Raw genomic sequence first — 23,462 nt, 5'->3', positions numbered from 1 at the left:
TTTTTCTTTTTTTTTTTCTTAACACTTCATTTCTTTAGTTTCTTCTACTCTCTCTTTGTTTATCTTTCTTCCCTCATTTCAGAATTTTAATTGGAGTAACTTTGGCAAGTTTTGGTCCTTTTCACTCCCCCTCATTTCATCTCAGTCCATTTGGTTGCCGTCACTCGATTTCCAAATTTTCTGGGTTTTTCAATTGCACTTTTTTTGGTCATATCTCCTTTCCAGAGCATTTGTTAAGACTTTGTTGTCTGATTTCAAGATTTCATTCCCTTTCCTGAAAGCCACAGCCAAGCAGCTTTCCCTGGACTGTCCTGCTGGAAATATATGCTCTTTCCAGCACCTAAAACTGGTATTCTCCTCATGTTGCAGCCACAGACTCTGTCTCAGAATTTAAACCAACATTTCCACAACATGTGCACAAACGGAACCAAAAAGGAAATTAAGCTAATAAGTTCATGTATAAAGCTTAGTCCAGAGGAAAATTACTATGGCAAGATGGTCCATGGATTTCTCTCTCACTCCCCCAGAGAGGTTATGTATGCTTTAGATTAAAATAAATAAAATCTGAAAAAAACAGCAATAAATAATTCTATATAAAATTTTGACATGAGATTCTAAATATAATAGTTTTTTCAGTTAACCTCATAAGCTCAATTTACTTCCTTGTGCATTTTTTTATGTCTATCCATACACTTTGACAACAACTCCTCAAATACTGGTTCCATGACAATTTAAATTATAGAAAGATTAATAAAATTCTGGTAGAAACAGAATAATCTGCCCACAGAGACACATAGATTTGTCACATTCCAATTCTGGTTAAAATATTAAAATTTAATTAATACCTTTTGAACATACAATTATATCAAGGAAAGAGTAAAGGCATTCAAACAATGGATATAGATATTAAACAATATTTACAAATTCTAAACTGCAAGTTGACTATAAAGTCACAAATACTTTAAATATTTAGTAGAATATAGTGTAAATTCTAATATAAACTAGATAAACTCAATCTGTTGTTTTTTTCCAGTCATAACAGTCTAATCTTTACATATTATACACATTAGAATACTAAAAAGTTATAAAATTTTCTTTCTGTTACTATGCAAAGAAATGGAAAATACATCAGCTCTGTCTTACTGTACAATATTCCAATTGAACTTTCTGTAGTGGTCTGCAAAAATAAATGGCACTTTCACATGCAACAAGGCATAAAGTACAACTCTTTTCATTTGCAGTATTCCATCTGAGTGCAGAGTAAACTGCAATGCAAAAGTCATTTAACCACATAGTTGAAAATCAAATGTAAACTGTGGAAAGAGATTCTGACAAACTTTCTCAGATTGAAGTAATAATGAAAAGCATGTAAACTGATTTCCACACAGATCTGCAATTTAAAAAAATGAAAATACAGCATACTGAGAAGTTTGTTATGATGGTATCAGAGCAACCTTGACAACACAATAATGGAGGGAAAGCTGACGGTGCTGTTCTGAAGCCCAGCCCTGCCAATGGGCTGCAGCATCTAAGATGCCCTTCTATTGACAGTTTCCAAAATTACTTCTGCCACTCAAAATTGCACATTAACAGTCAGACGGGTTTTCTAGACTTCATTACGCCATTGTGTAACCATAGCTTCCACAGTGCAATGCCACAAGAAGCCTGTCTTTCAGGATTTCTTTACTTGGATATTCAGGTAACTTGAGCATGTTGATACTGGAAAGAAAAAAAAAAAAAAAGGATACCACAGTTCAGAAAAAAACTCAACAGTAAAGATTTCTGATTGAAAACCCTGAAAAGATCGCATGTATGGAAGAAAAAAAAACAAGCCTGTGCAGATTTTAGTAACTGTACGAAATTAAATTGTTTTTCACGTCAGTAAGTTGAAATACAGTAATTTAACTTTAATAGTCCTTTATTAATTTCATTACCTTTAATTAGACAAATTCGACTTGCAAACAATGAGCAAACATAATAACATCTTTTGGGATAAACCTACCACTTTCATGTTGGAGACTGAATACCACAGAAACTGTTTAAATTTTTTTTGACCTTTTAATATTCTAAAAAACTGTACTTTTGACTGTGACTGACATGAAAAAGCCCTGGGTTTTAAGATATTTTAATAAGAATAGTTATCATACCATGTGCTTGATGTTGGTAAAAGATTTGCAGTATATGGCACAGCGGCAATAGTAAAATTTTGTAATCCACTGCCACCCATTATATGGGCAAAGCCACCATGAGGCACCCTGGAACTGAGACAATATACAGAAATTAGAGCAGTGCAATAATGTTATAAGACAAAGAAAATGTAATCTTTACACTGAAAATAGCTCTTACTTAGGATAATTTGACCATTACCAATACTTTCACTGAAGTTCCCTTTTTCTTACTGATATAAAAATTCTTATTGTTTAAAAGCTTTTAATTACAAGATCAAGTATCACATTAGTCCAGTGACAATAGGCATATTGTTTGGCTGACATTTAAGATCATGCTGCCTGCAAGAAGGACTCATTTCTACAACCAGATTTTGTTCATGGAATGTTCATAGAATCAGAATATTCTGAGTTGGAAAGGACCCACAAGGATTGAAATCTGACTCCTAACTCTGCAGGGACCACACTATGTGCCTGAGACTGCTGTCCAAATCCTTCTTGAACTCTGTCAGGCTGATGCTGTGACCACTTCCCTAGGGAGCTGTTCCAGTACCCAACCACCCTCAGTGAAAAACATATCCTTCTATCCAAACAGAGGTGAGGATGCCCCAGTGCTCAACCACCTTCTTGGGGAAAAGACTTTCCCTAACATCCAACCTAAATCTCCCTGACACAGCTTCCCATCATTCTCTTGGGTCCTGTCTCTGGTCACCAAAGAGATGAGTGCCTGCTCCTCCTCCTCCTGAGGAAGCTGTAGGTCTCCAAGGTCCCCTCTCGGTCTCCTCTTCTCCAGACTGAACAGACCAAGTGTCCTCAGCCGCTCCTTATACGGCTTCCCCTCAAGGCCCTTCACCATCTTCACAGCCTCTTTGGATGCCTTCTAACAGATTTATATCCTTCTTATATTGTGGCATTATCTCAGTTCAGACAAACATGTCTATTTATATTTAAAGTTTAAGCTACATCACAAAACAGTTTATTCTCTGATTACTATCTGTGGGACAAATGACCAAAGTGTCCTTGACGTGTCTGTTCATTTACTACTTCAGACCAAATATTTCAAGTAACTAATAAAACCATTACATCAGTCACACTATAGCCCAGTGACAAACTATGGCAAAACTAGAACACACTAAAAAATCACTAGCATCTTCAGGAATGCAATCTCACTTAATCATATTACTCTTTTTTTTTCCCTTTACCAACATGTTATTCAAAGATTACTCCAGGTGTAAATGGGTAGTAGCCTATTGTTCAGACTCCCTCTCTGTCATTCGAAACCAACAAACAGAATAAAATTCAGACATTCAGATATTCTCATAATATCAACTTAAGCTGACATACACTACAAGACAACATCTTGCTAGCACAGTCCTTGCATCCAAAAACAAAAAACAAAAAAACAAAAAAAAAAAAAAAAAAAAAAAAAAAAAATGCATCCAAAAACAAAAAACAAAAAAAAAAAAAAAAAAAAAAAAAAAAAAAAAAAAAAAAAAAAAAAAAGTCAGAAGCAAGTGTAACAGAAGTAATGCTTCCACTCACAGTAAAACCACCTGGCAAAAATGCACAAGCATAATGGTTGCTGCTGCTGAATGTGAAGGAGCTGGGACACAACTCACAGTAATACCTTTTAAACATACCTTTTGGAACTAGCTGTAGTATCCAACACATAAATCTGTATTACCCAGCATAACAACAGCAGTGTTGAGCATATAGTTCAAACACTGCTAGACAAAGTAACCCCTATGGAGAGAAGTGCTGTTTATTTGCAGCATATAATTTCTGATACAAATGGAATTGTGCTTACAGCAACAATTCAGAACAGCAGTAAAGATCGTACATCAGTACTCTTATAGCATGGTTTTGGCTCACATTCCAATACAGTCCTGCCTCCCCTGCAATGACATTTTTTTCTCCTCTCTGATAAACATCCACATTCAAATCAGCAATAAAACAGGGAACTAACTGCTGAAAATTTCTTTCAGTCCACTATTATCTAAAAGTTTTTTCAATGTAACTTATTACAATACTTTCCATATAACAGGTCAAAATCATAAACATGGTCAAAGCTTTGAATATTTAAAAGAAAGATGTGCCTCCAAGAATGAGTTTTCTCTCCAAGCACAACACTGCCAATATAGTAAAGAAAACCTTCTAAATAGATGCAAGAAATATCACAATAGCTGTGTGCAAGAGCAACAATACAATTTCATAGCTTTGGAAATTTCTGCGTTTACATCTGAATCATGATGTTTCTAACTATTTTTCCACTGACAATTCTGCATAAATTTGCTCAGAATTAAAACACTGTAGAAGAGATTTTAAGCTTATTTCCTTACGTTTTCTTATCCTTCTATGACAGTAGACACATATATCTTTCATATTTAACAACTATGCTGAATTTTCCTAAAAAGAGCATAAGCTTATTGCACCACAAAACTACAGTTCCCAAAGAAGTTCTATACAATCTTTGCAGCTGTAGAATTCAAATAAAGTAGAATTATCATTTAGAATCTTTCAAGCTGTCAACACTTCCTTCCAACTGTTCTCTAAAAACCCCATCAGAAGTTGCCAGCAGAAAATTAACAATAAATTAGCCAAATACTATTATAAATATCAAACAGATCAAGAGGAGGAAAAATAAGAAAAGCTTGTAGAATTGGCAATATCTCAAGCAGCTGTTAGCTGAGAAAGAATAAATGGCATCATAAGTGAACTTTCAGATCCCCAACATGAGCCACAAAAACATTTAGGCTTTTTCTTGAGTATGCTAAGACCTCCAAATATGTTCAAACTTTGCTCATGATAACTACTTTACTATTAAAAGATGTCTCAAAATTGGTATTATTGACAAATGCAATGTTATCTCTACTGAAACTACCAAAGCAAGACTTCATAAGAGAAAAAGAGAGAGAGATGTAAAAATGGGGGAAGAAGACTAAAGGAAAAGTTTAAGAAATATTCAGAGATGTCAGAGAAACACTGAAGACATAATCATAAATCTAACTATTTTATTTAATTCACTAAATTAATTTCAGTCTTTGACTGGAAAGAAAGAATAGTTCCACTTCACACATGCACAAAAAATCAAGTGAATGTACAGAAGAAAATAAAGGGAAACGGAGGGAAAAAAAAAGACTTTTGAATGTAGCCTGCCAACCAGTACCCACAGAAACAAATTCTTCACTAAGGCCAGAAAAACATCATAGTTTGAAATCTGGTATACTTTTAATGTAGAATTTTGCTTAAGGTATCAGCTGACTACTGTACCAGGCTCACAGAAAAGTCAGCATCTAAATCTTCCATTTAAAAGAAAGTAGGACTGTCTGGGGACTTATGTGCAAAAATGCCTGCTGCATATCACTATTAGAGGTAACTTTCAAAAGTTAAATATTTATGGAAAAATACATCTAGTGCATTTCAAACACTGAAGAAAAAACAACGGGCTCTTCCTAGGTGATACAGAAAAAAAATCCTAAACAGATTGTTTTTAAATTCTAGACCAGAGTTCTTAAAGCCACACCAAAAATTTCTTTCCTACTAACAAGAAAATGGATAAGAACCAGACAGTAGGTGATTTGTGAGCAAAACAAATTATGTTGACACACATATTAATCAGACAATGTAACTGTTTACTCGATAGAAAGCGCCTCTTAGAATCCAGTAGATTATCCCAAATGCCATGAAAATACTGAATGCCACTTCAGTATCATTTGGAATGCTTTAAGAAGCATTTGAAACATAACCTTACATTTTAAAGATCCTTATTTGCTGTCTAGATTTAGAAATGGACCAGTCCACTAAAAATGAAAGGCCAGCAGTTGGCATGCCACACAAGTGCAGTTACAACTTCAGGAATCATTTCTTCAGAGGACAAAAAGATCAATGTGCGTACAACTAGCTTCTTAAATTGTCCATGATCCCTAAAACCAAGGAAATTCATAATAAATCAAGTGAAACTTAATAGAATTTGGAGACCAGGCCATTTGATAATACATCCCTGGCTGTGAAATTCCTTAATATAAAAGGTAGTTTTAATCATCTTAATTTGTATTTTATCCTTGCTTAACCACAAAGCTTATACACAAAAGGTCAACTACTCTACTAAATCTAGAATAATAAGGCAACATCAAACCAAGATGTTGTGATCTCTGCCTGCAACCAGAAAAAGACTGGATTGCACTACTCAGGTGTCACATTCATGTCTATGGATCCACTTTGTGAAATGTCTGTACCCACAAGGTCAGCAATGCACCCAGCTTACAGGGGCATTTATTGGTAAAATGCTCCCTCACTGCACCTAAACCATAAGGAAAATAAAAGTGGCTTTCCCTAGAGAACAAATAGAATTTAGGACAGAAAACCTTTATAAAACAGAGAGTTTTCCATAAGGCTACATCTTTACTTATCTTGACACACTGCACTAATGTTAAAATTCAATTCGAGGAGAAGGATTTTCTCTATATATTGACTGAAGTGAAACCTACTTATCTCATATATTACAGCCTCAGCTGATTGCTGGAAAAGCCAAGAGTCACATAAACATGCAACAGGAAAAAGAATATAAAGCTCATTTAAATTCACTACGGCCTTGTCAAGAACAACCTGAACATCAACAAAGGCCTCTTGCAAAGTAGTCAAGTATAATAAATAAGTAATCAATCATTTTGCAGGCAACAGAGACAGCAAAGTATTAACACACGCTTTGTCTACTTCCATCAATGTATAGAACAACCACTATGCAAAACAGTTTCTAGATGATCTTTTAGGGCCTCTCAAGTCTCTGGTCTTATTTCAGAGTATCTAGACAATGTATCTGTTCTTACAGAAGAGTCTCTCACCTGCCAGTAACAAACTGTAATAGTAACACTCTCTCTTCCTGAGTTAGTTCTTCCACCACATCCCAGAACCACTAAATGAAAAAAAAAAAAAAGAAAGTTTGTATTTGCCATTAAATACTTGTAGTACTTGAAAATATACTGACAAAACAATAAATGGAATATATGTATATTTGCTACTTAAATTATGGAATTTTTTTTGTAGCAAATTAATAAATAATTAAGTCACTTAATGTAGAAATACAGTATTAAAAAAAAACCCTCCATTCAGCCAAAATAAGCTTCCACAAACACACACAGATAATGACAACAACAAAACCACATTTTTTTGGTTAAATAGTCTACATTATTAAAAAAAAAAAAAAAACAATCATTTTACCTGAATAACTTGGTCTCCTCTCTCATAGCCACTGGTGTATTCTGTGTTTTTTAACCAGTCATTCACATCAATTTCTGGCATACCAGACAACAAAAGTTCCTTCAGGAAAAGCACACAGATTGTGATTAGCCCTCCTGACTAACCACCTGTTTCAAGAATTTATGCTATTTTAAGAAGTAATGTTTTAAGAAGCAGAAAGCTTACAGTGCTTTTTCAGTTTATTGCAACCTTATGGAATCCACAACTAAATTTTAATACATGAATATTCTTGAATTCAGGTAATTTCACATGATCTGTTTAATTTAAGTATGCACTAGCAAGAGAGAAAAATTATTACCAAAGAACCTAAAAGAAAAGACCTCTGAGTCTTGCCATGGCTTCAGAGAAAATTTGAGATGTGTTGGTTAGAGAAGATCAAGCCACCAACAAAAGTTTACTGAAATTTGACTCTGTGACCCAGAAAAAGTAAAGACAATAGCATCTCCTTACTCTTATAGGATTTCCGTCTTCCTCAAGGAAAATACGGAAAGACTTAAAGGCCACAACATGCTGATTCCATACTGAAATTACAATTTAAGGCATTTATTATTGCCATGTGAAGTTTCAGGAAGATGGCAATCCAGAGTAATTAAAAAAAGCAGGAATACACATAATGAGATCCTCACCGATAGATGCTCAGGAAGCAAAGCCAATGTGAAAGCTACAAAATCTTTATTTTGTGGTTACTAAGCTTTACTTCTACATCATTTCTACTGTTGATGAAACATGATGAACAAAGCATTTAAAAATATGTAGGCATTTCAGCTTACCAGTTCATATTCATCAAAAAGTTGGATCAAAGATGGTGGAATGAACATATGGAAGCCTTGTAAAAAGGCATTTATCTGAGGCTGAATGGCTCTTGTCATTCTGAGCTCTGTCACAAGTTGGACATACTCAGCCTGCAACACAGAAAACAATATTAAGATAGACTCCAGCAAAACCACACAGCGCTCAAACAAACTCACACACACAAATGCAATCCTCAATGCATTACAAATCTCTTCCACTGTAAGGCAGCAAGAGTCCCTTTGCATTTTTCACATGGAAGCCACCCAAAATAAGCCCCTTCTGCTCTTCCGCCTTCCTTCCTAAGACAATTCCAAAACAGAAGTGTTTGAATTGTTACACAAACCAGTCAAAAAACAGGGACTCAGACTAGGATAAAGAAAGTAAACAAAACTTAATTTGTCATGCCCACATCTAATATCACTGCTATTAAGCTCAATTAAGGCCATAAACACACCAATGTCTGTAAGCAAAAATACTCTATTTAAGCAAACTGACATTACTCAGGAAAAAGGACTAACTTCTGAAGGAATATTTGTGAGACAAAGCTTCCTTGCTTTCCCTCCACTCCCTCCCCATCTCTGGAGGCCTAAAATAATACACAATAAAGCCTGCAGAGTTTATTAGTCTTAATAAGAACTGCAATTTTTTAAAGAAAGTCTTGAAAAATCTCCTTAGTTTTTGAAAAAGAAAAACACCAGAAAATAACTTCCATCATCGCCAGGGAATAGACTATAACATGCTTTAGAGATCTGGGGGCTCCTTTCCCTTTGAAAGATGCCAGCCAGAAAAGGAATCCACCAGAACTTTGCTTTTGTTAAGAATACAAAAGCCTAGGAGGCATTAATGGAAGAAGGCTTTTAGAAGGAGACAAGTGCCTTTTAGAAGGGAAAAGTGCCTACATTAAAATTCTATAAACATGTGTAACATTCTATAAAATGTCTCATCTACCCTGACCAAATCACACAAGTTTAATAAAGTTTCTTTACTCAAGAAAATAGTTTTCTACTTGCAAACAAAATTTATTCCTAGATTATTTAGGTACTCTGTTTAAAGAAATGTTTTGACTTCATAATCATGACTTTTAATAAGAAAATCATGAAATGTATCTCCCAATTAAACCATCTCAACTATCAGCTTCCTTCAAGAGAACAATCTTACGAAAATACTACTTTGATTTTTAATTTTAAAATACTTCAACCTAAACCTTCATGTTCTGAACCTGCACAAAAGCAACCAAGCATTTTTTTCTTTCCTCCCTTTCAGAGAAAGAGAATAAACTATGCAACATTTCAAAATAGAAGGATACTTTTTAAACACAGCTCCTTATATTCACAGATGTGCAGAAGGGTTGTTTGCAGTTGAAAGATACTTTTAAATGCTTTATCACCATTTTATTAGATTGAGAGAACAAATTAATTTGTGAAGTGCTCTGAAGAAGAAGAACATGACCTAATAATATCTTCAACTGCAGTAGTGGTCCCAAAAATCTAGTTTCAGTCTAGTAATCTCCCCAGGTTGCTTCTACTATCAGTGGAGCTGAAGACAGCTCCCTTCTCTGAGGACTGAGGGGCAGCCAAAGGAGATTAACTGCACTAGACAAAAGTCTGTGAATACAGAAGAAATCAGAATTTTTTGCAACACCAGGATTTAAAACAACGTTAATACTGGTTGTTTTCAGTGATCAGAAAGGCTTGTTTTATACCTCTGAAACTGTTCTTATGTAAATTAGGCTACCCAGAAAAACAGGACTGCAGAAAGAAAAATTCACAACCTTATTTTGAAAAATCCATTAAAGAAAATATTTATTTTATGCATGAAAAACATACTATATTGAGCACTTCAATTATGAGAGAAAGCAGTTGCTGTAGTTTAGGTGTAACAAGAAATGTTTAAAATAGCCTGGAACAGCCAAGCATCCTGGCTATCAGCACTGGCACATGATGAAAGACCTGTAGCACAGAATTTACATAATACATGTCAGTAAACAACCTGGTCAATTTGTTTTGCTTTCTGTGCACTTCATTTACATTTTTTTCCCCTCTGAAGCCTTAGGGGCACATTACAAAACAGAAATACCTACATCATTTCAGATCTACATATGCATTCCTACATAGTACATGAAGTTATGATCCAGGCTTCTTTAAGGAAGGGAGATTTGATTGAACACACATTAGATGGGCATCACAAATATAATGCCAAAGCCTAGTTTGGGTGAGGGGTTGTTCTGTATTTACTTTGAGGTAAATAAAGCAGAGATCATGCTTCCTCGATTTCACAATCCCATATACTGTGAGACAAGGATCAATGGTTATGATGATTTTCAGATTCAGAGAGCAGCTCCATTTTACAGCTGCCTAAAAAAAATACCTACTATTTTACTGCCAAACAGAAAGGCCAGCTCACAGACAGGTTCTGGGAGGACCGAGAAAGCCACAGCATTGTGGAAATCTGCACCATTCTTTAATATAACATAAAGTCAAACTTTGACTGCACCTACTTTTATTTTTTTCCTAAAAAGTAGAAAGCTGCAAAACGATACACAGCAAAGAGCAAAGATAAATTCAGGACAAAGGCTGACTTTTCCCTTTGAAGTCTCTCCATTACCACGACAAAAGGCATTTGAACCAAGCTGTAACTGTATTTCAGCTGGACTACATGGACACAGCAATGGCAAGACATGAATATTTGCATCATCTAATTGTCCCACAACCACTCATCTACTACACAGTTGATATAAAAACAGAAAATTACTCCATTCAAAGAAAATAACACTTTACAAATATCTCTTACTAGTAGTGCATTTACTCTGTTTCAGTTTTCAACGAGAGAAAGGGACTGCTGGGTGGTGTCTGTGCAGGGAGGGGCAAGGGTGTGTTTTATTCTGGTTTTGGCACAGGATAGTTTTTGGTGTATGTATTTGTTGTTTAGGTTTTTTTAAGGGATAAAGATCCATTCATAATTTAATTTTAACAGGTAATCTGCACGGCAGATTATTTTAGAAGTTGGATTTTCTTCTCCCAGAGGTATAATAAATACAATGAGTTTTAAACAGTGATCTATTATTCCTTGGGTAAAGGTAGAAAAAAACCAAGATATTGCTTGCAGGAGAAAAAGAGATTTTTGTTTATGAAGTAGACACATTCCTATTCAAACTGATAGAACAGCTAAGCCAAAACATACTGCAAAACTTTGTTACATGAAATTAACTGGGAAAAAAAAACCACGAAAACCACTAAAATACATATCTCCAATTTTTAACAACTTTGTCAATGAACAAAACAGTGCCATCTCACAGATGCTTTTTGACTTTACATTTTACACGTTCAAATGCAAAAAATGCAATGATATTAATAGTTTCAAAGCTACCACCAGAGTCACCTCCTTCTTACCACCTTTGAAAATAAAGATACACCAACTCTAGTCCCCTCCTGCCATGCTGACAAAGGCTTGATGAGATAGAATGGAAGTATCTCCTCCACATATTTTCCATCACTCTTTTTAGACTGTGCCCCAGCTCTAAAATTAAGAAAGTAAATAAGGCTGCTAACGGGTAGTACCCTCATGTGGGCAAACTTCTAATTTTATGCTACCTGAAAACGGGTTTTCAATAGTTGTTATGAAACTACAGTTTATGCTAAATACATCTTTTCTGTATACTGAGAAGCTAAGGCTGACCAGACACAAGAATCAACGTCTTGCTTTCTCCAACAGATATTAAGCATCCACTACCTTCACAATTAGAGTTCTTTTACCATCTGTATTATTTCACAAATGACTGTATTGCAGGAATCAGTGCAGAACCAGACTAATAATATGTATTTTTGCTATTGGAATGACACTGTACCTTAATGAAAATGAGGATTAAGGCTACAAGAATCCAGTGCCAATTGCTCCAATGCAAACTGCAATGTCCTTGCAACAAAGGCTGACACCAAGTGGCTGCTCCCCACTGCAGCAGCTGCTGTGCCACTCCTGAAGCCAAATGCTTATTGAGCACAGAGAACAGGCTCGGCCAGCCCAACACAAATAAAAATCAGAACACAAAGCAGACATCAGGAGCAAGAGTCAATGTTACAAAAAACTGCAGGTCTACCCGTGACACCCCTGCTGTTACTCAGAACTGTTTACTCAGTAACTGCAGGATTCAATTAGACTTGTGTTTATCATAATTTCTAAACAATTGTTAAAATCTGGCTGAGTTTTTCCTGTATTTCCTTTTTTGAATTAATGCTGCAGAGGAATCGGGGGCTTCTCAACCTGCTACTATTAAAGTAAATTTAAAAACTAGGTTATTTCCATACACATCAAGTGACTTGCAAATGGCTGAAAAATCTTCCTGCAGATTTTTACTCTGTCTATTATCTGCATGTTAATTAGAGCAATCCAGTGCTATAGACTGGCCTAGCAGGCAGCACACTTTGCAACATTACCTATAATTTTATGTTTAGCAATTGCTACTGTTCTACTCCCTTGGTACATATACCCAAGACTTAACTTTAGGAGTATTTGTAACTTTTAAAATAAATCCTTCATTTAAATTGGTCTTATTTTCGTTCCACAGTTGTGTCAGAATGAAGAACCTCTAATCAGAACTCTTTTAAAGATTTTTAGTACTATTTCTGTAACATGCTAACCTAGAAAAATAGGAAAGTGTTGGAAACTGCAATCTTTTTTGCATTTTCTCCAAAACAGGTATACCATTCATCCTTCCAGTTATTCAGAAAGACAGTCCAATGGCTTGTACTGTACTACCACCTTCTGAATAAACCTGTATACTCACCTTGTTTTCCTGTGTAACAAGTATACTTGCACCCCCTGGCTTCAATGGCACTTCTTCCATTGCTCCAAACACGTCAGTCTCAACAGAGAATGTCAGCTCTAAACCAAGATCACTGATATCATTATCTAAAATCCACTGCAAGTTCTTTGCATACTCTGGATCAATAGATGCTACATCCTGATAATTTACAGGTATGCCTAGGAAAAAAAAAAAAACAAAGAGACAAAACTGATCAAATAAATAGGAAAAAGCAAAAAGGATTCTAACTTAATACATGGTAGAAGATTGCCCTCTAGAGAGAAACCAGAATAATGCACTAATAGGAAAAGAGAAAAACTGTTGCCAACTACAGCAGAACTGTGCACACTATTTTTAAAATACTACAGAATCAAGTTTCCTCCATACATTTTTCTTCCTACTGAAGCAAATGACATACCACTCAGGAAAAAACAATTTGCACCATTTTAGTTCACTAATGGATTTCAGTAAAAGCATCTACTCATTCTGAACACAAAACGTTAAATGTCTCCTACAAAGTCCTAAAGTTTTCTACCTAAATTTTAGCAATGCAAATACCTTATTTCTCTATAACAGTATCTTCTCCCTCAGAGCATTACTTGGGTGTCAGGGGGGAGACAACGTTCCTGTACCCAGAAAACTCTATTACTCTTCAGTGTTCTTCTTTTTAATCATATTTGAAATGAGATCTATTATGCAGTTTAAAATTATTATTATAAGACTTTTATATTTCAAACTGAACTTGCAAGTCATTTAGAAGCATTAATAGGAGAACAGCTAGAAGTCTGACTTTTATCCAGATACAGAAAGTGTCTATTTACATATCCCTTTACAGGCATGGCACTCAAGCACATTTGAGCAAATGGGCCCAGAACAAGGTGACTCTAGTTTATGCAAGGGAGCTACCCTCTTCACAAGAAAGCAGACCTTGATTATTTTAACTCTGGCATGATAGATACTTCAACACTACCAATATACATGCAATATCTGGGAAGATAGGCAGGGGGTGAGGGTAGCAGTAGGTTTAGGGAAAAGCACTATCCTTGCTTCACCATCTTCCATGCACCATGCAGTGTCATAAGGGTGCTCATTAGTAGAAACCTTAGCACACTATGGATTGTGGATGCAGTACTCCAGAGAAACACAAAATTCAAAGGTTAGCAGCCACTGCAAAACATCAAAGTATAAAAAATGTTACAGTATTTCAGCCTGGAATGGCTGACAACCTCTGCAATGGTGTGTACACAGCTGTAAGGCATTGTTTTTCAAATAAAATCAAGCAACACTCCAGTTAAGAGAGGAATAACTTACTAATTAAATATCATTGCCGCCTCTCTCAAAATAAAAAAACTAACAGTTGTCTAGTATTTTCCAGAGGACTTTCACTTTTGCTAACTAGCAAGCATATGTGCATTTGACATACGAAACATGGAAATAATGAGGTCTCTGAGGGATATACGCAAAATGTGGGAAAAGAAGACCAAAAAGTAGGAATCAGAGACTCCTTTAGAGAAGAAACTCAACAAGTGTTATGATGAGAGTACACTCATAGTCAGCATGTTGTGAGACCAAAGAGCACTAAGCTCAGTCATTTGGTTGACAGATATTTTACCAATGAACAGACTCAAGCAGGCAGTTATAAAAAATTCCATCAGATTTATCATGAACAATGTGAATCCCACAAAATACCATGTATCTTTCTCTTGTATACCCTTAAGGCCCCTGTAGTTTGAAGAGAAATCTATCTTATCATAGTTGTGAGAAGCAGGTATGTTCTGTGCGACACAGAACTTTAAAAGAAATACTACAGATAAGTTCTGAGACAAGTTTATTAATTATTCAAGGATTTAAGACCTCCAGTTCAAAATACACCAACCCAAAAATTAATTTTCACCTTTTTTATGCCATTCCAAGAACTACTTTCTATTATAGAGCAGAATGTAAGAGTAGATAGAACAGTTAAGAATTAATACATTATCTGTCTTTGTAACCTGAAGGTAGAAGTTAACAGGAAAGTAACCATATCTCTAAAGAAATACAAAGTAACTGGAAAACAGCACTAGAGAATCCATCTGCTTCTCCCCTGTTCAAGCCGAAGGCTGGCAGATAAGAAGTATGAGAAAAGTAAACCTAAGAGGTCTTACTAATTTCTGACTGTATTTCTCCCTGTGCTACATCTGGAATAGAGTGCAGCCTTAATAAACATGCAGACCTACGGAACACTGGTTTCACAGCACACACACAAAAAAAAAATTATGCACACTACAGATCTAATACCTTATAAAGCACATTAGCTGTGTGTTAGCTGAGTCATCACATAAGTTAATGATCTTTCCTTACCTACCAGATGTTGTGCAGCAATCAAGAGGCACAAAGGCTCTTAATGAAGACCAGAGAAGAGCTCTAGACCACAGATACCACCAGCTAACAGAGGTTATTCTCTACTAAAAAAGCTACTTTTCTATAAAAATGTCTGTCCAATCCTCTTAAATACTATAGTAAAAGCATATGAATTAACTTCTCTCATTAAGGAGACAGGATGAACCTGCATTAGTTCTGAAACCCTATTTTGGGAAATAAGTAGTATTTGTTGGAGTAGGCAGGCAGAGAGGTTTCCAACAGCAGAGCTTCACCTTATTAAAAACCATTGCACAAGTGAAGAACTTCAGACATGTTCAAGAATGCCTATGAAATTTTTGTCAGAGTTCACAAACATTCTCAACTTTGTCCGTCTTAAGTTACTAGGAAACAATTATTTTCATTTCTCAAGAATGACACTATTCAGAACAAATTAATTTCACAACTGTGATGAAAAGAATTGTTGTAACTCTGGTGTACAAAAAAAGACTAGCAAGACATAAATTTCCAAGGCTTTTTCACTTTTAACACACACACAAAAGTAAAAAAGGAAAAGGTTTACTACTCTGACAACTGTTATGACTAATAAGCAGGATTTTGATAAAACCATACCAAGAATATGTTTGTAGAATGACCTTGTGAAGTAGATGTTCACCAGCTGCCTGTGATTCAGAGCCAGTCCCAAGATCTGGCCTGCAAAACGGAAGTAGTTCAAATGATCTGGATTTACAGAAGAGTTGCTGTTCGGCTGGAATGTTGTTCCTACAAAACAAAAATATTATCATCTTCCATTACATTTTTTTTTTAATTAAGCTTTTATTTATCAAATATACTAAGCATCTGAAAACACTGAGAGAGTTTTATCTTGGGGTTTTGAAAGTCTCTTTGGGGTTTTTCATTTACACAAAAAAGATGCCAGAAAGAAATGTCTTAGAATGTAACGACATCTTAGTACAATGATACTGCTTAGCCACTCTCCAAAGCACTGTTCTAAAACAATTATCATCAACAAAAAAGTAATTACCAACTGCTAAATTTGGTCCTCCATCTTACTATATTGCTATATAAATGTTTTACTCTCTCTAATGGGCTTTGCTTCTGTCAACTTGTGAACATGCTCAAAGAATGAGAATATATCTACTTCCTCCCAAATGTCTTCAGCCAGATGCAGGCAGGAGACAGTCCAGTCCTTACCTCCTTGGAGAAGACTACTTTAAACAGGCAGACCTAAACCTCTCCTTTTAGTTTTCATTAAATAATCTGTGCCTCTACACAGATTTTTTTGGATTATAAAAATGCTTTTAGAAAAAATGACAGCCTAAATTTAGAAAAAAAAATAAAAATAAAGGGCAGAGACATACCATCAGCTGACTGGGTAAATAAGGCATAATCTGGGTTGACTATTTCACTGGATAAGATATCAAACCACTCACGCACCACACCCTGTCCCTGCATGTCAACAGAATAAAACATATTAGTACACAAAACTTTCACTCAATAGTTATGCTGAGTAAACACATATTTCTTTTAAAGTAATTTTAAAGTAGGCTTTAGCTCAAAACCACACTTGTGAATGAGAATTAGCATTTCCATATGAAAATGCCATAAAAGAAAACCATGCACTTTTACCCACCATGCCTTCTTCTCCATGAAATCTCACAGCAATCCCCTGCTTTAATTTTGCACAGTTTGCTTTAGACACAACTTCACAGCTACTCCTAAAAATAGAATCTAAATACAAAATACCAATTAATTTTTTCATTTTCGTTCATTATCTTTCCAAGACACACTAATTCCATTTAGAATACAATACCTCTGTGAACCAAAAGTATGTCATTTTCATTGACAGGCCTGTGCACCATGTCTGAATCTGGCTGCCCGGCGTGTAGATGCTCATAGAACCATTCACAGCGATCTTTAAATGGCTACAAAACAAGGTGCAAACCATATTATATACATGTATATTCAGGGACTATACATGCATTCCCCTGAATAATAATTCCTCTCTCATAAGCAAATGGTTATGCATAACTCTCAATTTTTGAGATGTGCAGATTTACCCCAGCATGCTGTACAGTATTTTGGGAAGAAGAAAGGACTAGACATGTGCTTGAGTGCTTGCAGAAAGACTGGACCACCAGCTATCCAGAAAGAGCTATGTAAGTTTTCTACAGAAAAGTAGCACAAAACTCCTTACAGGTTAGGGGAGAGCATGAAGGAACTTAGGTAAGAAATAAGTCACTGGCTTCTGTAAAACTACTGATATTCAACCACAGCTGAGCACAGAAGAACAAGTGATATGAACCAGCCCTATTTGCAGTAAGGTTCACTGGCAATACAAAACAGCCCTAAGGAACCAGAAACCTTACAAAGCAAATCCTAGGTGAGAAGGTTCTAACTTGTTTGACTCACAGTGTTCATATTGACATTTTGCAGCTTTTTTGAGACAGATATGACACAAGTATGGCCTTTCTCATCCCCTGCAATTCACAGCACATACATGAGTTGATCTAACAGACAAGGTATCAGTTCCCAGGGTCTCCTCACTACTCATAGGTAGTGAGTTTCAAAAACACACATTTCAATGAAAGATTGAATAAACAATACACCTACATCACGTCCCAAAAATTAAACTGGATTAATGAAAGCAATTTATCTTTAAAAATAAAAGCACAGTATGGTTCACAACTTAGGAAATAAAGCTGTTGGAACACACAACATGATGTTTCATTTAAAGGAGCTACCACTAACTATGACCAAATCAAGTAATAGTGATGTATTTATCCTCTGGTTTGTCTCAAAATATAAGTCATTTAGGGGAAAGTAAAGTTAAATCTATTAGATGTGCACAAGTAGATTTACAAACAGAAATTTCACTCTTTAACTGAAAGTTGGACTTGTAAGACACATCCAACATTGGCTATCTCAAATGGGTTCACCCATGTATTTTAGAGAATTATGAATACAGAAATCTGGCTGCCATGTCTGTTTAATATGATCTTTCCACATTACAGATTCAGAAACACTAGAGGTCATGTTTAGTTCTTTCATCCTTCCCAAACGAAAATTCTTTAAATATTATTTTTTTAAAAAACGCCCTTTGTATATTCACAGGAGTTGTAATTAAGCACCTCCTGACATTTACCTGAGCTTTTATGATGTGCATAAATCTGGACATTAATTCAGGACACTCCAGAAGAAAATGAAAGTGATCAAAAATTATTTTGGGATTTCTGAAAGAAAAACAGGTTAGAAGCCTGTTAGACATTTAATAATAATGTTTCACAATGCAAAAAGTCTACATAAAGAAACAATGCAATTAATCATACAGACAAGTTTCAAGAGATTCTTCTATTTTGTCACTTCTTCCTAACTCTTGTTTCCAAACAACTTATACTTCCTCACCTGTTAAACATGGGAGGATTTAGAAGCAGCTCCCCACACAGAAGGAAGGCTATAAACCTGGCAGTCCCACAGAAACTCTGGAAACAGCCAACTGTACAGAAATGGCTTAGACTTTAAAGTCATCACAGATTTGAGGAAGAAAGAAAGTTTTCATGTACCTTAAAAGGGAAGGCATTATTTGGAACAAATATAAGGAAAGAATCGATTCATCAAATTATTCTGTTGCTCTGTGAAATAGATTTCGTTCTCAAATCTCACAAATAGATCACTTAAATATGCAGAAGAGTTCATTTAAGTCTGAGCTCTGAATCATTCATCTACACTATTGAGTTCAGCAAGACCATTAAATTGCATATTGTTCATATATCACAGCAACAATCTAAAAATACAACTCAGCAAGAAGAAAAAAATTAATTATTGCTGGAGAGGAACAGAGGGGTGGATTACAAGGTCCATATTTCTTGAAACTTACCGGTTAACAAAACACTTAAGGACATCATCATGTTTACAAACAAATTCTATAAAACGAGGTGATGTCATCCTGTTCAAAAATCATAAGATGTTTTTGGTTAGTGCAATCAAAACTAATTTGAATTACATCAATTGTTGGGCTTTTTTTTTTTTAAATAAATACTACACAAATAGAAACTGATGCTATTTAACTAGTCATCATGAAACTAAATATTCAACAGCATTAAGATCTCATAACAAGAAACAGAAATTTCAGAATTCTAACAGAAAAGGCAAAAATGTCAATAACCCATCATCTTCCAGAATATCCACAGAGAACTATGCCCCAAACAAATATTACTGGCCAATTTGAAAGCTTTTATTCAAATCAGTTTGGCAGAGAAAGTAAAACCCTTATGGTGATTAGGAATCAACCAAAAGCTGACATGTAGTAGGACCCTTGCTTCTAGATTCCTCAGGGAGCTTGTAATACCATCATACTTGCCTAATCTTCTAGTCATCAGGGCCAAAGTCATAAATATAATCCATAACAATCTTGGACAGACTAGGATCTCAGTTACAAGTGGTCACACTTGTTTCCTTTTTAAACCAGACCTCAACAATATTAGGCTTACCTAAGCTGAACTGGACGTTTCACACAAAACTACATGTTTGTCAACATGGGACAGGATTCCAAGTGAGCATTACTTTGAGACTGAACTCTCCTTGTTATATATAATATAGTCAAATAAGTTTTGCCCCAGACATTATTTTCATACAAAGATAATTCACTTTTTTTTTTTCCTCTGAGCTTACAGCTCTTCTTGTTGGATAATCACATTAAATTCAGGGTTAATTTCACATTAAGAACCAACAGCAAATACAGCTAATATCAAAATATCAAAATCCTACTACCTACAAGTATACCACATGATTACAAAGAGCCATTAGACATTCAATACAAAATGTGCCCCAGTGCAGCTACATTCATAGGCAGCAGCACTATGGAAAACTTGCAGTGCTGTTTGGTGCCTTTAGAACCATTCAAAAAAATAAAAAAATAAAAAGCATTCAAATCACTGAACTAGTGAAAGCATTAAACAGCATACCCTTAACTGTCACTAATACAATGTGTATTAAAAGTATCAACACTCCTCCAAGAAAGTATCTTTGATCTTAAAATGGTAATAGTTTGGGTAAGAAAAATGAATCGCATCCTTACCCCTGAGGCATCTGACAGGAGCAGCACATATAGAAGGCTTGAATGACAGCACTTAGCCTGTTTGCTGTCATGGAGATAACATCCTGACAATCAGCACAAGCTTCCTGCTTCCCAGCAACATCATATGTTTTTAACTCAACAGCATCAGTGGACAGCTCTTTTCTTCCCTCAGTTCCTGCAGTGGCAAAAGAAGGCGCAGAAGTAGCATCTTGGTGATCTGGTCCTTTTTGCTTCAATAAAATAGAAGTAATGTTGGAAGAATCCCTTTTGTTTTTCATCAGCTCTGTGGCTATCAGAACAAGCCATTCATCCAGAGAATGCCAGAGCAGTTCCAGCGGCTGCAATAAACACATGAAAAAAACAGACAAAAAGAAACATGCTGACATTAGATCATATTAATAATGTGATAAACCTCTAAAGGAAAATAATATCATGCACATTTTAAAGCTTTAAGTTATCAACTTTATAGGTCATGTTAGAGATAAGAGGCAAATACTCACAAAAAAATTCTGCACTTGTAGCCAAACAGCACAAAGAGAAAATTTCATATAGAAGGAAAATCAAGCAGCAGATGGAAGGAAGAAAAACTCATTTACAAGAACTACAGAAGAGCCATAGAACTGAGCTATGTGACAAAGTCTGGCTTCACACAGCACACTACTGCCTAACCACTGCAGGCAAGCAGGGAAACAGGAACACACAGGCTGAGTTTCTAGAGTAAGAGAGTGCCAGTTCTTTAGGAAGAACCTGGTCAAAGGAGCTTCCTCTACCAAGAAGATGGAGGAAATCCCAGACAACACCACAGAGATTCAGGTTCATGTCTAGTAAGAATGTGCTTTATGCACAATGTGAGCTCATATAGCTCATTTTGATAGTACCTCAGATGTTTCAGAGTAAGGGTCACTAACATCTAGCTTTACAAAACAGAAACAAGTAACAGCAGAATCCCATATCAAATTATAAGGCTATACATTTTATTTTACTGTAACAAAAACATGCTTTTTTTACTACCACCTGATAAAACCCAATAGAATTGAAATCCGATACCATTCCCTCATTACACGTTTACTCTGAGCTACAGGCCTATTACAGAGAAGAAAAAGGGATAAGACCTGTTGCCTTCTCATAAGCATAAAAAATCCACAAGGGCTAACTGTGTCATCCCTTAACAGTGTTTCACAAGGCCACAGCCTAGTGAGCATAGGGATATGAATCCTACAGGGAGGTAATCGACTCAAGTACTTCATAGCGTTCCAAAAGTAGGAGTGAACTTCAACATGGAATCCTTTTTCCATATGTTACAGTTGCATCAACATTTTTCGTCAGTGAAACATTCAAAGACTTAGCAAACACTGAGAGTTATGTTCTCATATTCTCAGGCTGCTTTTGAAAATAAAGAGCTGCTCACAGCATCTGTACACTATCTGGAGCACTGTCAGTTGCACCCCATAATTGGCACATTCTCAATACACAATAAATTACTTCTCGTAAGAACTCTGTATTAAAAGATTCTGTTGAAATTCACAATTTAAAAATTTACAACTATGCTTCCATTTTTTCTCAACAGAAGTGTGGGGGGAAGCCAGCCTGATCTCTAGATGGTGATCTGAATGCCTCCAGCAGAGATAGCATTTTCTACATAAATGTCTGCCATAAAGGATCAAGTTATCCTCCTCCCAAACCCATCTGCCAGACTTTTACCACAAAACGTAACGTAAAGAAACTTTCTAATTGAAAATAGGATTAATTGAATACACAAAAGAATTAAAATGCAGATGTACTCTCCACCTATAACTCAGGAGAAACTAGGTAGATATTGACTAGAATACTAAAATCTATTTTTTCCCCTCAAACTTGTCAACATTTACCTTGCTAGATACCATATTCCCCCAATATCTTGTGTTTTATCTTTTATTTCCAACAAATTTAGCATACCTTTCAGAACTTCTCCCCACAATTTGTTTTTCCAAAGCTAGTTCTTCACAGCTTCTGACCATAAACTCATTTAAAAGTCTAGTCAAGCTCAGTAGATTTAACATTTCATTTTCTTTCTTTCTAGTCCAACTTCAGGATATAAAACACTTCTAAATATTGCCCATCACCTCTATATCCATGACTGTCAGCATTTTATGTTGTTATCCATGATCAGACCTTTTCAAGTGGCATATGGACAGATTCAATCAAACCAATAGCAATGTTTTTCTCAAACAACTAGTCAGCATTCTTCAGTTAATTCTTACCATGAACCTCATATTAAACAAAGACCTGCACTTAAACTTCAGGTGTCATATTCCACAGTGCAGAAACGTTTCTCTAGAATTATACAGCTGAGTCTGATGGAGTACCAAGCTTTTACAGCTGCACACCTTACCTCCCAAATGCAAGAATTTACCTATGCAATGCCTTCCTCTTTACTCATCTAGAAAGCAAAACCAGTAACCAAATCCATATTCAAACTGCAACACTGAAGCAAAATCTTTTGGCAGATGTCAGATAGCTTTTTAAGACACAGGGTGCAGGAGATCACTAATCCATGAAGTGACTTTGTCACAGCAGAGAAGTTACCTCAATTCTAGAAAAGAACAGTATCTGAAACAAGGGAAAAACATTAAGCACTTCCCAACTTTTTTCAATTACAGAGAATTTTGCAGCAAATTTCCCTAATATGCGATCACTTTGAACAGCAATTGGAAGAGCAATACATGGAAAAGTAACAAGAGTAAACCTAATGAAAATTACTACTCAAAGTTTCTCACTGGTAAGATCTCATTTGAGTTAGCAGCTTGTTTCAAGCTTGGGAGACAAAATTCAGTGATTATTTTGTATCTTTCAGCATCAGTATAAGAATGTGTTGTCATTAGCTAGTGCTTCTACTTTAAAACATCTGGATAGGCTGAATCACATACAGAGAATTCCACAAAAGCACAGATAGCCCTGTGATTTTCTTGACCTCATTAAGTAATAACATTCCTCTGTAGGCCCAGATCAAGAATACTCACATTTTTAATCCCTTCCC

The 23,462-nt window shown here is 35.6% G+C and overlaps 1 protein-coding gene across 3 annotated transcripts in view; it reads right to left on the bottom strand.

The window, feature by feature from the left end:
- Positions 1-813: 813 nt before the first annotated feature.
- HACE1 (HECT domain and ankyrin repeat containing E3 ubiquitin protein ligase 1) overlaps positions 814-23,462 on the bottom strand; it is a 46,335-nt gene continuing 23,686 nt past the window's right edge. Inside the window, exons 12-24 of one of the 3 annotated variants that reach the window (XM_041414908.1) lie at positions 20,447-20,784; positions 19,247-19,315; positions 18,515-18,602; positions 17,183-17,294; positions 17,003-17,100; positions 16,731-16,818; positions 15,982-16,131; positions 12,994-13,190; positions 8,192-8,323; positions 7,383-7,481; positions 7,007-7,077; positions 2,148-2,261; positions 814-1,719 (exon numbers count right to left, since the gene is read on the bottom strand). In XM_041414908.1, the coding sequence (XP_041270842.1) occupies positions 1,617-1,719; positions 2,148-2,261; positions 7,007-7,077; positions 7,383-7,481; positions 8,192-8,323; positions 12,994-13,190; positions 15,982-16,131; positions 16,731-16,818; positions 17,003-17,100; positions 17,183-17,294; positions 18,515-18,602; positions 19,247-19,315; positions 20,447-20,784 (1,659 nt within the window). In that variant the 3' untranslated portion in view covers positions 814-1,616. The remainder of the gene's footprint in view (positions 1,720-2,147; positions 2,262-7,006; positions 7,078-7,382; positions 7,482-8,191; positions 8,324-12,993; positions 13,191-15,981; positions 16,132-16,730; positions 16,819-17,002; positions 17,101-17,182; positions 17,295-18,514; positions 18,603-19,246; positions 19,316-20,446; positions 20,785-23,462) is intronic. The other 2 variants (XM_041414910.1, XM_041414909.1) reach the window with 2 other exon arrangements.

The sequence above is a fragment of the Onychostruthus taczanowskii genome, unplaced genomic scaffold, assembly GCF_017590055.1.
Source record: "Onychostruthus taczanowskii isolate IOZ18803 unplaced genomic scaffold, ASM1759005v1 scaffold48, whole genome shotgun sequence".
Classification (NCBI taxonomy): Eukaryota; Metazoa; Chordata; class Aves; order Passeriformes; family Passeridae; genus Onychostruthus; species Onychostruthus taczanowskii.
This window is presented reverse-complemented; position numbering and strand designations above follow the sequence as displayed.